This window comes from Rana temporaria, chromosome 2, assembly GCF_905171775.1.
Source record: "Rana temporaria chromosome 2, aRanTem1.1, whole genome shotgun sequence".
NCBI lineage: Eukaryota > Metazoa > Chordata > Amphibia > Anura > Ranidae > Rana > Rana temporaria.
Genome location: NC_053490.1, coordinates 442,275,629 through 442,292,441, shown reverse-complemented (window position 1 = coordinate 442,292,441; position 16,813 = coordinate 442,275,629). Strand labels below are relative to the sequence as shown.

The 16,813-nt window shown below is 40.0% G+C and overlaps 1 protein-coding gene across 1 annotated transcript in view; it reads left to right on the top strand.

Moving 5' to 3' along the window:
- NOS2 (nitric oxide synthase 2) overlaps positions 1 to 6,901 on the top strand; it is a 96,465-nt gene extending 89,564 nt beyond the window's left edge. The window contains exons 25-27 of the mRNA XM_040338428.1: positions 2,555 to 2,700; positions 3,727 to 3,921; positions 6,393 to 6,901. Of these exons, the coding sequence (XP_040194362.1) occupies positions 2,555 to 2,700; positions 3,727 to 3,921; positions 6,393 to 6,464 (413 nt within the window). The 3' untranslated portion in view covers positions 6,465 to 6,901. The remainder of the gene's footprint in view (positions 1 to 2,554; positions 2,701 to 3,726; positions 3,922 to 6,392) is intronic.
- The last annotated feature ends 9,912 nt before the right edge of the window (positions 6,902 to 16,813 follow it).

Here is a 16,813-nt window from a genome sequence, read left to right as displayed (position 1 = left end):
ATGTTCACATTAAGATTTATTGGGGATCAGTTGTTAAACCTGGACCAAATCATTTAGTGCTGCTATTCTTAACAATCAGTAATCGGTTAATTTTCACTATTTTACCTATACTAGAGGAAAGCCTTATGACTGGGAGCTATGAATACATTAACTTGTCTGTACATTGGTATTTTTAACACGTGAGCCACAATATAACAAGAGATATGTAGGGCTGTTAGAAGCCTTAAAGGGAATGTATGGGCCCATTCACACCGCTGCGTTGCAGTCCAAAGAGTGCATATGTGATAGAGCGCAGCACATGATGTGGGTTTTAGTGCGCTTCAATAAATAAAATAGGGCTGATGTGAGTTCTCTGTCTTCAGAACCAATTTAAAATCAATGGGTTGCGTTAACATAGGACACCACATTACGTATTAAAGTGCATTGCATGTATTATTACAACACAACCTTTTGTGAATGGGCCCTCAATGTTTTTAGATATACAGTCAATATAAATCAGGCAAAACAAGCAGGCTGTTACCAGCTATGATTAAGCACCGATAAAGGGGTGTGAAACGCGTTAGATATCTTACTCTGTGACTCTGTTACTGTATGGACTGTTTATATTCTATAAAATGTATTATCTTGGAGTGCGGCTATTCAGATTTTCCATCGTTTGCAATCAGGCTGCTACCGCTGTACTGTCTACATAAACTATAGTATAGTGTAGTCTGGAAATCCTTTGTGATTTAATGTTTATTTGTACAATAACGCTTTATATATATATATATATATATATATATATATATATATATATATATATATATATATACATATATATACATATATATATATAGATATATATAGATATATATATATAGATCTATATATAGATCTATATATATACATACAATACAGACCAAAAGTTTGGACACACCTTCTCATTCAAAGAGTTTTCTTTATTTTCATGACTATGAAAATTGTAGATTCACACTGAAGGCATCAAAACTATGAATTAACACATGTGGAATTATACATAACAAAAAAGTGTGAAACAACTGAAAATATATTTCATATTCTAGGTTCTTCAAAGTAGCCACCTTTTGCTTTGATTACTGCTTGGCACACTCTTGGCATTCTCTTGGTGAGCTTCAAGAGTTAGTCACCTGGCGCAGCGCCCCATCACTCTCCTTCTTGGTCAAATAGCCCTTACACAGCCTGGAGGTGTGTTTGGGGTCATTGTCCTGTTGAAAAATAAATGATGGTCTAAACGCAAACCGGATGGAATAGCATGCCGCTGCAAGATGCTGTGGTAGCCATGCTGGTTCAGTATGCCTTCAATTTTGATTAAATCCCCAACAATGTCACCAGCAAAGCATCCCCACACCATCACACCTCCTCCTCCATGCTTCACGGTGAGAACCAGGCATGTAGAGTCCATCCGTTCACCTTTTCTGCGTCACACAAAGACACGGGGGTTGGAACCAAAGATCTCAAGTTTGGACTCATCAGACCAAAGCACAGATTTCCACTGGTCTAATGTCCATTCCTTGTGTTCTTTAGCCCAAACAAGTCTCTTCTGCTTGTTGCCTTTCTTTAGCAGTGGTTTCCTAGCAGATATTCTACCATGAAGGCCTGATTCACACAGTCTCCTCTTAACAGTTCTAGAGATGTGTCTGCTACAAAAGGTGGCTACTTTGAAGAACCTAGAATATGAAATATATTTTCAGTTGTTTCACACTTTTTTGTTATGTATAATTCCACATGTGTTAATTCATAATTTTGATGCCTTCAGTGTGAATCTACAATTTTCATAGTCATGAAAATAAAGAAAACTCGGAATGAGAAGGTGTGTCCAAACTTTTGGTCTGTACTGTATATATATATATATATATATATATATATATATACACACTGTATTAATTGGCATATAACACTCACTTTTTCACCCTGCAAATCGGTTGCAAATAGTGTGTGAGTCTTATACAGCGATACTGCAATTTGGGCTGCCTCGGAGAGAACGGTGAGGGGGGCGGGACGAGCGCCGTCAGATTACATACAGCGAGAATCTTCTGTTTACTCAGCGGCCTCTGTAATAGGAAGTCCCGTCTCTTGGGACAGCATTGGACCAATGTTCTGTCTATCATAGAAGCCAGTCCAGGAGGTGGAAATTTGTATTAAAGAGGCCACTGAGGAAACAGGAAATTCTCGCTGTATGTAATCTGATGGCGCTCATCCTGCCCCCCTCCCTGAGATGGGCATTGATCAGGCTGCATTCATGGCAATGGGGAGGCTGCAGATAGGCATTAATTATGCTGCATTGATGAGCAATTGTGAGGCTACAGATGGGCATTGATCAAGCTGCATTGATGGGCAATTGTGAAGCTGCAGATGGGCATTGATCAGGCTGCATTGATAGGCACTGACCCTTAATTTGCTTCAAAGTTCTTATTGAAAATTTTATTTTTTTTCCTGAAACTTCCCTCTTAAAATGAAGGTGCGTGTTATATGCAGATAAATATGGTATATAATTCCTCCATCTTGATCTAATTATATACGATTGGTTTACTAACAGGATCACAGGTAGGTCCTATGATACTGGTGTCTGGTTGCCAGCAATCCTTCGATGAAATTTATAAAGAAGAAAAGGAATACATGAAAAGCAGAGGCATTTTAAAAGACGCATTTACAGCATATTCCCGGGAACCAGGGCAAGCAAAGGTAAGAAACCGTAAAATTATGATTATGACATGAATGATATTTTGTCTTTGTATCTTTGCTAATGTATTTTATTTCATCCTATATACAAATGAAGGGGTCTGTCTATGCATTAAGATAGAAAACCTATTGTGTGCAGCATCCCCCTCAGCCTCACTAATACTTACCTAAACCAATCTCAATCCAGCGATGTTGCGGGAGTCTTGGCAATCAAAGTCAGTCAGCCAATGAGGAGAGAGAGGGGGTGGGGCCAAACCATGGCTCCGTGTCTGAATGGACAAACAGAGCAGCGGCTCAGCTTGGATGCCCTCATAGCAAGTGGTTTTCTGTGGGGGAACACTCGGCAGGGGGAAGGGGCCAGAAGTGCCGATGAGGGACCCGAGAAGAGGAGGATCTGGACTGCTCTGTGCAAAACCACTACACAGAGCACTGCCTACCTCCTGGTCTGTCCAGGTCCAAACGAAAAGGACTGCATCCTTTTCGATTTTTGCAGACCAGATCAGAGGTAGCCTGATGTAAATGGTCTCCACTGTCCATTTACATCAGACTGCCCATAGAGCTGTCATGGGTCTTCCCATGCGCGTCAGCCATAAACTAAACAGGCACGAATGTCAAAACACTCACAGCCATCCCATTCAGTTCCGATTCAGCAGGCAATATGCTCACAGATCCCCTCACAGATCCCCTGCTAAGCAGAGTGGACACTTCTCTGTGTAAAAAGAGCCAAAGAATATTCTCCCACAAGCCATCATTACAGATACATTGTGATCTTTGCCAAGTGCCACCTGCAGTAGAGACAAATACCACCAGTGGTCATGGCCTTACATTTTCTGAAACAGTTTTTTTTGTCCAAAAGGGGAAGTCTGATTGGTTGATGAGCATTACTTCACAAAATTTCTCTTTTAATTACATTTTATGAAAAAAAAAATCAAGACCTGTAGCACATATTGAACCAATTAATCAATTGTTTTGCATATTTTTTGTTATCTCCAAGACAAGTGATTTGCTAAACATTGTGTTTACTTTTAGACTTATGTTCAGGATATTCTGAGGAAACACCTTGTGGATGATGTGATCAGGATTGTCTTCAGAGAAGAAGGACACATTTATGTTTGTGGAAACATTGAGATGGCTAGAGATGTGGCCAAAACAATTAAATGGATTATTGCAATGAAGAAGGGGTTGAATGAGGAGGAGGCAGAAAACTATTTTTCCCAGCTGAAGGTATACTACGTCTTAGTGGACCAGTAACTAATTACCTATGTAACTAATGAATGAAAAGTAATTGTTATAGCAATAAAAACAGAACTATAAAATCACAATGGGGGAGCCAACTGGTGCACACTAGATCTGGTGCCACTGTGCATAATAACCAATCAGCATCTAACTTCAGTTTGTTCAATTAAGCTTTGGCAATAAAACGTATAAACTGATTTGTTACTACCCTGTTTCCCCAAAAATAAGACCTACCCTGAAAATAAGACCTAGCATTATTTTCCAAGAGGGCTGCCATATAAGCCCTACCCCGAAAATAAGCCCTAGTTAAAAATGCTTGTAAAATCCTATAATCCACTATATTACAGTAGTATATAATGTACAATGTGTGTGTTTCTGTAATATAATTGCGGGGAAGAGAGCTCCGGCGGGTAACAGAAGTGCAGAGCGGCACTATAACAAATGTATTTGGCACAATTATATTACAGAAACACACCCATTGTACATTATATAATATTGTAATAGAGTGGATTATAGGATTGTACAAGCATTTTAACTCTGTTCACACTGGGGGGGATTCCTGACAGGCATGGAGGGAGAGGGGGAGAGAAGACAGCACATTACATGGTAAGACCTACCCCGAAAATAAGCCCTACTGTGTCTTTTTTTGGCATAATTAATATAAGACCCGGGCTTATTTTCGGGGAAACACGGTATGCACAGCAGGACCAGATTCTGTGTGCACCAGTTTTAATAAATATCGCCCAATGTGCCCTGTTGGTTCTATCAGTAGAACCATTGGATGGGCACTTCCTTTGATAGAGTAACTTGCTTTTCCTACTGCAGTACAATCACTGCACCGTTTTTGCCCTCGCCGTTGCCTTATTTACAATTACTGTCTTTCAGCACAGCATTACATTAATAGCATATGCAGTTCCTAATGTATTATGTAAATTTATAAAAAAAATATATATCTTTATGATCATGATGCCAGAACTGCATGTTAAAGATCTATTTTATTTATGACACCAAACTTTGCCCAAACTCTTAGGCCTCGTACACACGACTGTTTTCCTCGACAGAATCCATCAAGAAACTTGGTGGCAGAGCTTTTTTGCCGAGGAAAATGGTCGTGTGTATGCTTTTCATCGAGAAAACTGTCGAGGAACTCGACGAGGAAAAAAGAGAACAAATTCTCTTTTTCCTCGACGGGAGTCTCAATTTCCTCGTCGTGTTCCTCGCCGGGCTGGTTTTCGACGAGAAACATGACAAGCCTAACAAGGAACTCGTCGAGGAAAACGATGTGTCTTTTCTGACGAGTTCCTCGTATACACGACCGAGGAACTCGTCGGAAAAGACACATCGTTTTCCTCGACGAGTTCCTTGTTAGGCTTGTCGAGAAACTCGACAAGCTTTCTTTGCGTACACACAGTCAAGACCAAATCTCGTCGTTCAGGGGAAGTTCGATTCCACTGGCACAACCCTTGGGGCTGCTTTTGCTAATCTCATGTTACTGCGTGTTAAGTAAAAGTTTTGTAGGAGAGGATTTGCACTTTTCAGTCTGTTACAGCGTGAAAAAAATGTGCTATCTCCATTACAAACGCTACTTTTACCGAAGGTGCGCTCCCATCTCATACTTTATTCTGAGCATTCGTGGGTTTCTTAACATACACACGATCATGTTTCTCATCGAAAAGCAGCCCGACGAGGAAATTGAGACTCCCGTTGAGGAAAAAGAGAACTTGTTCTCTTTTTTCCTCGTCGAGTTCCTCAACAGTTTTCTCGATGAAAAGCATATACACGACCGTTTTCCTCGGCAAAAAAGCTCTGCCACCAAGTTTCTTGATGGATTCTGTCGAGGAAAACGGTTGTTTGTACGAGGCCTTAGAGCAATGACGCTATGCTGCAGTTAGCTTGCTGTTTAATTCAAACATAGTAGACAGTATGAATCAAACAGGGTGAGCAGATCAGAGAAAATCAGATCTGCCCATTAATGTAAAGTAAACAATGGCCAGACCTGTTGTACTGTCGTGGATTTTGCTTTAAGTGTTTAAGTACCATATGTGCTATTCAGATATGCCACATTTTAACCCAGGTACACAGAAGCCAGGATAGTGCGCTCATGAAAATGTCTTCTTAATTTCAAGCTGAAGCCCCTCCAGAAACTCAGGGCTAAATCAATATGCACCGTACATTACCTGCCAGCTAGCATTGGCACTAGAGAGCGCATGTCCTTCCACATTGCTCTACATAAATCGTAATGGTTGCCATGTGCCACTTACAGAAATAGGAACAGCCAGTGATACATATTCCACAATTTGTGAAACAGGCTTAGATCAAAAGACAAGCAGTCACTTATTTCACCATGATATACAGTTATTCCGACAGCTGTGTTATGTGCCTAGTATTATGAAATGAATCCTACATTCAGAACACAAAGAGTAATCACTACATTGTCATTGTTTGTGTTTGCTTTGCAGAATGAAATGCGTTATCATGAAGATATCTTTGGAACAGGCCACAAACATTTACAACTGCAGAATGGAATCTAAATTTCACCCAGCTGGTTCCCTGGCAAAAACGTATTTGTTTCACTCCTGAACAGAATATAATTGGAGGAAATCTGAAACATCAATATGTGGTTCAATTTTAGTTAAATATAGCATGATGACAAGCTAAATGCAAAACAAGCTATTCTAGAATCATACAATATTCATCATCAACAACACAGAGAACAGGAAACCCAAAGCCAACAAACAATGATACTTTGGTGAAACCTTTATCAATATCAGTTTATGGAAATTTACTCTTAGTTTACCAATCTTGAAGACACTAAAGTCTACAAAACCATGTGCTCTACACCTAAGATTCTTTTTGCGCCACAACATTTATGTAATATTTTTTGTATTTATTATGTTTTGTTTGGAATTTTTTTATAGCGATTTTAGAAACCACAAACTTCAAATGAAGTGTAACTTAAAAAAAAAAACAGCCTTAATAAAAAAAAGTCTCCTCTTCCCACGCTGGGGATTACTATGCATAATTCAAGGCTTTTAGAAGACTTTATTGGAGAATCCCAATGTGAGGTTTTTCAGGAAGGTTGAGTCCAGTGCTTAGTTTGCCAATCAATGTTGCAAAATACCCAGTATGTGCCTGTGTCCCCCACAGATAACTCATCTGGCATCCGTGGGCAGCTCAAGAAGGTGCTTAATGAGACACCAAGGAGTTCTGTTATGAGACAAACTGTGGCGTAATGATACATTTTATTTTAACGCTGCTTACGTCTTTCAAAAACTGCATTGTGCATGTCTGGCTTAAAGTTCATGCACCTGCATGCAAGTCTGTTGTAGAATTCGCTACATACTGGATATGAAACACTAACAGGCCTATTTATCATGCAGCGATCATATGTTTACAATATACTGTTCTTTCCTTTAGTACAGCATCCAGCACTTATTGTTTTTAACTTGTGACCACGTTTGTGTTATAGATAGCAGGTTTACAGTATTCATAATCTTAGATTTTTGTGATCAGACATCTTGTGCTCTCACACAAGCTCCATAACATTATTATTTTGTGAACAATAAATTAACCACTTCAACCCCGGACCATTTTGCTGGTCAAAGACCAGGCCACTTTTTGCTACTCGGCACTGCGTCACTTTAACTGACAATTGCGCGGTCATGCGACGTGGCTCCCAAACAAAATTTACGTTCTTTTTTTTCCCACAAATAGAGCTTTCTTTTGGTGGTATTTGATCACCTCTGCGTTTTTTTTTTGCGCTATAAACAAAAATAAAGCGACAATTTTGAAAAAATTGCAATATTTTTTACTTTTTGCTATAATAAATATCCCCCAAAAATATATAATTTATGTTTTTCATCAGTTTAGGCCAATACGTATTCTTCTACATATTTTTGGTAAAAAAAAATCGCAATTTGCACAAAAGTAATAGCGTCTACAAAATAGGGGGTAGTTTTATGGTATTTTTTCTAATAATTTTTTTTTTTACTAGTAATGGCGGCGATCAGCGATTTTCGTCGCGACTGCAACATTATGGCGGACAATCAGACACTTTTGACACATTTTTGGGACCATTGTCATTTTTACAGCGATCAGTGGTATAAAAATGCACTGATAACTGTTAAAATTACTCTGGCAGTGAAGGGGTTAACCAGTAGGTGGCGCTGTAAGGGTTATATGTTTCCTAGGGAGTGCTTCTTACTGTAGGGGGGATGGGCTGTCTGTGACACATCACTGATCTCCGCTCCGATTACACAGAGCGGAGATCAGTGTCATTGTCACTAGGCAGAGCGGGGAGATGCATGTTTACATTAGCATCTCCCCGCTCTGTCTCTACCGAATTTCGGCCGATTTTTTGTATAGTGTATGGCCAGAATAAGAGTAGGAATATATTTTTACTTTATTGCCATTTTGTGGTTTACAGATATCCAACTGATACCTGTATTTGGTTTTCATTACAAATTAGTACACTTTCTAATTGATTTTCATAGTAAAATTGTGTAAATAATGTAAATCAATCTTAATATATTTTTTATATATTTATAGAAATATATCTCTTTTGAGGAATATAACGAAGTATTACACATAGATATAATTTTGGAAACTATGTTAAATACCAGCAGTACAATTTAAGGTACCGATTTTGACTAAAAAGATTTGTTCAGAAAAATGTGGTTCCATTGGATTTTCTAGTGATCAGATAAACTGATAGCATGGTCATGGCCAAGTAGTATTTTTTGTGTTATTGAGTTTTTAATGTAATTACATAAAATTGACAATGCTTTGAAATCTTCTTCTAACTACGATCACCAATACATCTGACAATGTTCTAACTGATTTTCAGTTAGATGGTTATTAGTCTACTTACAGTCATTCACACTGCAATATAGGACCACTTAAAGGGTTAGTAAAGGATTTTTTTTCCCTTTAAAATAACAAACATGTCATACTTACCTCCACTGTGCAGTTCGTTTTGCACAGAGTGGCCTGATCCACGTCTTCTGGGGTCCCTCGGCGGCTGTCTCTGGTCCTCCCCGAAAGTACTGACCACAGTCATGCGAGAGAGCTTGCATGGTGGTGAGTAATTGCGGGCGCGCTCCTGTGATACAGTGAGCGGCCATAGCCGCTCACTGTATCACTCGGCCCTGCCTCTCGGCGCGCCGCGTCACTGGATGTGATTGACAGCAGCGCTAGCCAATGGCTACGCTGCTCTCAATCCATCTGCTCTAGCAAATCAGCGGCCAGGCTGAGCGGCGAAGAGGATCTCGGGACCGCGCGTGGGACTTTCATCAGATGTTTTTTCACCTTAATGCATAGATTACATTAAGGTGAAAAAAAAAAATCTTTACAACTCCTTTAAATCTGACAATAATCTAAGCCTTGATGAAACATATATTTGTCTACACTTTCTATGATATTTTTCCTATTGTCTTTATAACAAGTTCTCTTTTTTCTCGTCGGGAGTCTCAATTTCCTCATCGTGTTTCTCGTCGGGCTGGTTTACGACGAGAAACACATTCTTGTGTATGCTTAAAAACCCGCGCATGCTCAGAATAAAATTTGAGACGGGAGCGCACCTTCGGTAAAAGTAGCGTTCGTAATGGAGATAGCTCATTCGTCATGCTGTAACAGACTGATGAAGCGTGATGAATGTGCTATCTCCATTACGAACGCTAGTTTTACCAGAACGAGCGCTCCCGTCTCATAACTTGTTTCTGAGCATGCGGGTTATTTTCACGTCGTTAAAGCCCACACATGACCATTTTTTATGACGTTAAAAACGACAACGTTAAAAACTATGTGAAAATTTCGAGCATGTTCCAAATTTTAATGGCCATTTTTAACGTCGCGAAAAATGCTCTGGAGCCCAAACACGATCGTTTTTAATGACATAAAAAACGCGGCATTAATCCCAGAGTATCTCAACAAATGTAGTAGGTATTCAAAGGAATAAAAAATAGGGGGGCCTTTTTTTTGTGTTCATGTATTCTGCTGTCTCTAAGTGACCTTTCATGTAGAGGCACAGTACAGGATCAATAGACCCTAGTACTGGTCCTGCAGCTTTTTACCTCTCTAGGTGAATCACATCCCACTTCATTCCTTTCTACCAGCCTCTCACCTGTAGCATTAAGAATATTGAGCAGGCAGGTTTGTAAAAAGTTGCAAAATAAAATGGTACAAAAACTGCACCAAACCAACAGTCAACTCAACAGGATTCCATATATTTTTTGAAAGATGAACCCTGATTGTTCCTATAGTAATATTTTGATTAAAACCATTAAGGCTGATTCTTGAAAATGGATAAAAATTTAAGCTGTTCTTCCAGAAAATTCTAAATGTTGAGCAGTACCACTTAACTGCAGTTTTTTTAAATTACATTTATTTTCTGAATCAATCATTGCATTCATGTAGAGGCTTTCATAGCACTATTAAATGAGAGATGCTTAATAGCACTGTCTGCTATGTTGGCCAAATTATGAGTGGCAGTGGATGAGTAGTCGGAAGAAGAGGAGTGTTGTGTAACAGTAGGAAATTGTGGGTAAGGCTGCTATTGGAGCCCAAATGCCACCATGGCAGCTGCAATGGGGGAATGAAGTTGAGAATGTTGGGAATTACAATATTTCCCTGACAGCAACTTGGCTGGTCCAGTTGCCCGGCTACTGATCCTGACATCTCCAAAGGAAACCTGTATTAAGTATAATGGATAGACCGCTGTTGATGACCATCTTGTGAAAATGCTATTTGTCTGATAGTCTTCTGAGTTACTGGCATATTACAAGCATGCAGCAAATAAAGCCACTGTGCAGATATATCTTCTAATCTGCATTCTTCCTCTGGTCCAGTAAAATTTCTTCTCATGGGAGGTCAGTATTAGCAGCCATGGTATATATCTCAATACATCTTTCCTTTAATATCTGACCGCACCTGTACTTTGATATTTATAAAGTACAATATTATTCTGCAATTTATCTGAATTTTATCAGAGCTTGTTTTTTTATTGTATGTAATATTTTTTCTTGAATAAATACTGGAAAAGTAGTTTACATTGTGCAACAAATGTAGAGAACATACATTATAAAATCATGATATCTTGTGTAATATATGAATGATATTAAAATAAACAAGATACAGTGACCGACTAGGATTCGTAATGTGGGTCTTATTTGGTATTTTCTGAGTTTTCTGTTTACTCATATTGTCATATTATATTATTTATAGTCTACATTTCTTTCAGATATGTTTGAAAATGTAATCAATTGTATTAATTATTGTATTATTGTATTACCGGTAATTGTGTTAATTGAAAAGAAGTTGGATTTTTGATCCCCAAACCAAAAAAGCCAAAAAGCGGGGGGCATTAATTGTATTAATGTTATATATAGTAAGTAAATGTGTACTTTTTTCCGCCTTACCCAAGACATCTTTGATTTAGTTGTTTTACATTATTTCTAGTAAATCCAGGTACTGTACAAATTAATTAAAACCAAAGATTAAAGCAGATTATCATGTGGAGTGCTTTCTGCAGTGTAATATAACAGAGATTTCACTTTCCTGCTTCCCTCATGCCAATGCAAGTCTATAGTTTACCTACAATGATTCATTGAGCAAGACACAGAGGAGTTCAGTAAAGCTCTAACTTCACTTTTTTGGCAGTAGTTGGCTTTAAATCTACCTGTGCCTGATTCAGGCAAGCGTTTGTGGCAGTCTTGGTAACATTAGCAACACATGGGACAAATAAAAGTAGTTCTAGCTACCATTACTTTAAGAACCTGACGCTATGGCAGTGACAGATTCGTAAATAATTTCTAACTTGCAAACTAGTGGTAATTCTTAAGGCCTAGTTCACATACATGCAGGTTGGTTTCCATTCATCGGTTTAGGTGCAATTTAGGTGCGAATGTAAAACTGAAATTGCATCTGAACCTGACTAAAAACGTACAGGACCCTTTTAAAATTTGCACCGCAACAGGCCCACATATATGTGAACCGATTACATTGAAAGCTGATCTGGTTCACATGTTATGCGGATCAGATGGAGTTCAAAATGCATCCGATTCGCATATATGTGAACTGAGCCTTAAGATCAGCTCTGTACTCTGGCACACCAATACTCAGAGTGGTACACGGCTTTACTGGGAAGCTGTAATGAATGTGATAGCTTCCCTCACAGTACTGTATCCCTGACGCTGTTCAGCTGTTGGCCAGGGGATTCCTCAGCTGAAAGGTGAACAGATGGATCTGGGATACTGATGGCATCATTACCCATTACCCAAATATGACAATACTACATTTTTGGGGAATGACTTGATTGGTGTCGTCATTGGGTTGGTGGCGCCTGATGGTGAACTGAGACACTAGTTCCCGATCCGTGAAGGCAGTGGTTGTATTTGAAAGCCATTATTAAACTTCCACTCCCACTCCTGTGCACTGTCAATCAACAGCAAGGTAGACCTGATGGGGAACTAGTGTCCCAGTTACACATCCGGCTCCATCCACCCTACTAGAAAGCTCCTCTGCCATACACCTGTCAGTTTGATGGGCACAGTGGCCTAGGGAGGGAGGAAGTTCACTGAGACAGTGCTAGATAGTGCAGAGGCCTGATGAAATCCTAAAAGGTGACTAGCGAACCCATAATTCCCCCCATAACCTTAAAGTCATTCATCAAAAGTACTGATAAACAGATTGCTACTGGAGGTTAATTCACGCACTGCCATATAAAAAATACAGTCATCAAGATATGGCATATATAAAAAAAGTCTCCTTCAAAAATCAACTCAGAACTTAATATAGCTACGTGTATGCTAAAAATAAATTAGACTTGATTTGCTATAGAAGTAGAAGCTGTTTACTTAGCATGATTGTTCACTTTGAAAAAAAAAGTGTATGTACACTTAACTTAGTAAACACAGTGATGGTGTGTTCACTTTGCATGCCCAATGATGTGCAAGGGTAATAAAAAGAAAAAACAGGACTTTTGCATGCAAAAGATTGCATGGTTGAAGAGAACTCAGCTTCACCTTATTCTCTAAACTCAATAAATATTCACTTTGCAAAGTATATCTATTTTTTACTAATTAAACCCCATTATACCTTTATCTCCAAAAGTTGTTGCAAGGGAATCAAAGTCACACAACAATTTTTCTAGGAAGCATCCCTGGCATTTCTTCAGATAAGTGTGTACTTTAGTAGTTCCTGCAGGTTTACTGTGACTAAAGCTGGCCATAGACTGAATGAAAATCAGCTGGTTAAGCACCACAATGCTGGTGTTAGGCCTTGTACACACGACCGCTTTCCTCAAAAGAATCCATCAAGAAACTTGGTGGCAGAGCTTTTTTGCCCGAGGAAAACGGTCGTGTGTATGTTTTTCGTCGAGAAAACTGTTGTGGATCTCGACGAGAAAAAAAAGAGAACAAGTTCTCATTTTGCTCGTCGGGAGTCTCAATTTCCTCGTCGTGTTCCTCGTCGGGCTGGTTTTCGACGAGAAACACGTTCGTGTGTATGCTTAGAAACCCGCGCATGCTCGGAATAAAGTATGAGACGGGAGCGCACCTTCGATAAAAGTAGCGTTCGTAATGGAGATAGCACATTTGTCACGCTGTAACAGACTAAAAAGTGCAAACTTTTACTTAACACGCAGTAACATGAGATTAGCAAAAGCAGCCCCAAGGGTTGTGCCAGTGGAATCCAACTTCCCCTGTTGTCGTACGTGTTGAACGTCACCGCGTTTGAGAACGACGAGATTTTGGCTTGACAGTGTGTACGCAAAGAAAGCTTGTCAAGATTCGCGACAAGTTTGACAAGGAACTCATCGAGGAAAACAATGTTTTTTTTTTACGACGAGTTCCTCGGTCGTGTGTACAAGGCCTTAGTGTGTGGTGTTAATGTGCTGCGCTGAAAAAAGCAAGCATTTCATATTTTTCAACATTGCATCGGTAGGCTGGGCAGGTCGCCATCGTCTGGAGACTTGAATGGAGTGTAACTTTATACATTTTTAATAAAGCTAAAAAAAAATGTAAACGTAGTAATGTGCTAAAACAGCACCCCTCTTTCCCCCCACTGCCCACATAAACATGAGGAGGGCATAGAAACTAAATGTAGATATTACCAACTGTTAGACCCCATTCACACCTGAGCGTTTTGAAGCTTGAAGCCTGAAGCTACAAAACGCTGGAGGGAAAAAATCACGGCAAAAACGCGGTAAAAACCACCACAAAAATCACGGAAATATCGCAGTAAAATTTTGCGACTTTCTGCCTGAAAATGCTATGCTCAGATGTGAATGGGGCCTTAGTGTAAAATCTAATAATGCAACCGTGCTAAACATTGGTCCACCAATCTGAGCAGCAAAATCATTTTTAAGCCTAGGTTCACACTGCTGCGAATTCAAAATCGCGGTAAAATTTATCGCGGCTGCGATTTTGCCGCGATTTCGGCCGCAATTTAATGTAAATCGTAAATCGCGTCCCAAAATCGCAAAAAGTAGTACAGGAACTACTTTTTTAAAACGCAGATGCGGCGTCGCACTGATTAGGACAGTGCTATTGCCGACAATTGCCGCCGATTTGAGATGCGATTTCAAATCGCATCTCAAATCGTTCCAAATCGTACCCAGTGTGAACCAGGGCTAAATCAACACTTTTCTAAATATATGGTCACCTTCCCAGTGCAGGGTGAGGTGACAGTATCTTTGGAAAGGGAATCTTTTTACACCCATATACTTACCTTACCTTATGGCTCATTGCTCCACCTCTTAGATCGACAGTGTTGACAACCCAGGGCAATGGTGACATCATTCCTCTGGTCAAGTGACAGGGCTTAGGCCTAGAAAGTGGCTGCTATGCACTGGGCATCGTTACAGGGGAGCATGTACCTTGCTCCTTCATACCTGGATATTGTAATACTGGTTGCAGAAAAGCAAAGAGATCATGGGAGAGCAGGTAAAGTGAGTATATGGGGATTGGAAGATACCCTTTTTACAGACAGTTTTGCTTTGCCACTCATGGTCAAGATAACAGTAACAACCTTAAAACGTTTGTTAACCCCCAAAAGAATAAAAAAATAAACAGACTTCAATGAACAGGGATCCGACCTCGATCCCCATCAATACAAAGCACTGTGTCTGATATGAATCTTGAGGGGAAACTCCATGCCAAATAAAAAATAAATGGCATGGGTTCCCCCTCCAAGAGCATACCAGGCTCTTCAGTCTGGTATGTATTTTGAGGGAAACCCCCTACGCTGAAAAAACGGCGTGGGTCCCCCCCGAAAATCCATACCAGACCCTTATGCGAGCATGCAGCCCGGGCCGGTCAGATAAGGGTCTAGCACGGATTTTGGGGGTACCCCCATGCAGTTTTTTTAGCGTAGGGGTTTTTCCTTAAAATACATACCAGACAGAAGGGCCTGGTAGGCTCTTGCTGTTTTTTTTTTTACATTTGGCGTGGGGTTCCCCCTCAAGATTACAGAGCACAAGTCGCATGCCAAAGTCGGATCAGGCAGGACGGCGATCCGACTTTGACCCGACTTCAATGATATTCATTGGGCTGAGGTAGGATCAAAATTGGACCAAATTAGTGCAGGGAGCATTTTCAAAGTCGGACCGACTTGTGTTGGACCAGTTAGGATGACTCCCATAGGGAAACATTGATTTTCACACGTCATGTGACATGAGCTCCTAATGTCGGAGCGTTTGTCATACCAGTGTAAAACCCTCTTTAAACGATTGGTTTATAAGGTGAGTGATTGCCGGTGCCAAGATATTGGCACATTCTTTCACCAATTTTGTGGGAATGATGTCATTGGGAGATGTACGATATTTTTTGTGGTATCGATGGAAATTGGCTCTAGAGAACATTTTATTGATTTAAAAGCGTTTGTATTTTCTTTTTGATTAGTGGGGGCGAGGTTGGGTTTTTTTTTTTGCTGAATTGTTTCACCAATTTTTTCGATTTTATTAATGAAAAAAATCCAATAATTCATTGCAAAACTCTTGTGTTTAGTTTTTGGAGCCTCTAGGCAGGCTGGGTTCATATTCTGACAATTATGTTGAAGAGCTCTCGCGGTCGATTCCCGGCTTTTGCGAGCATATGTGAAAAATGCTCTTTTTTTGCTTTGAAGATTTCCTTGTGATATTTTTTAGTGATTAATTTATAATTTGCGTGGTTTTCCTCTGTAGCGTTTCTTCTCCAGGCGCCTTCCGCTCTCCTGCGTTCCTGCTTCAATGACATAAGAGTGTCATTGAACCAGCTGGAGTTATTTTTACGGATAAGGGTTCTGCGTCACTGGGGCGATTATATCTGCGGTCTGCAGTAAAGTTTATTAATAGAGTTGAGGGTTTCTGCTGCTGATTGAGTTGGCTTTATTGATGTCATTTTATTTAATAGTGTAGTTTTGACAGGGATCTAGTCCAATATGTCCTTTCCTGGTTTGCAGTTTTTTTTGAGATGGTGTTGGTGGTTATTGTGAATTTAATCGCATGATGATCTGTCCAGGGTAGTGGTCTGTTTTCTGAAATATTGACGTCCATTTCATGTTTGAAGATCAGGTCAAGAATGTGACCTGAGGTATGCGTGGGCGTGCATATCAGTTGCTGCAGACCAAGTCCTTCTAGCTGGTCAATGCAAGCGCTGGCTATGGGGTCCTGTGCGGAGTTGGCCCAGAGGTTGAAATCCCAGCAGGAGATGTTTGGCTTTTAGAGTGTAAGTAGCGATACCTTCTGTCAGCGATGTAGGAAGGTGCATCTTTGGGCCTGGCGGTCTGTAGCATAATAGTATGTGGACTGGTAACGTTGCGGTGGTCTTCCTTAAACCATGAATGGTTTTTGCTGTGTTTTTCATGCTAAGAATGATACAAAAAGACGCCTAAAGTGGCGTGATGG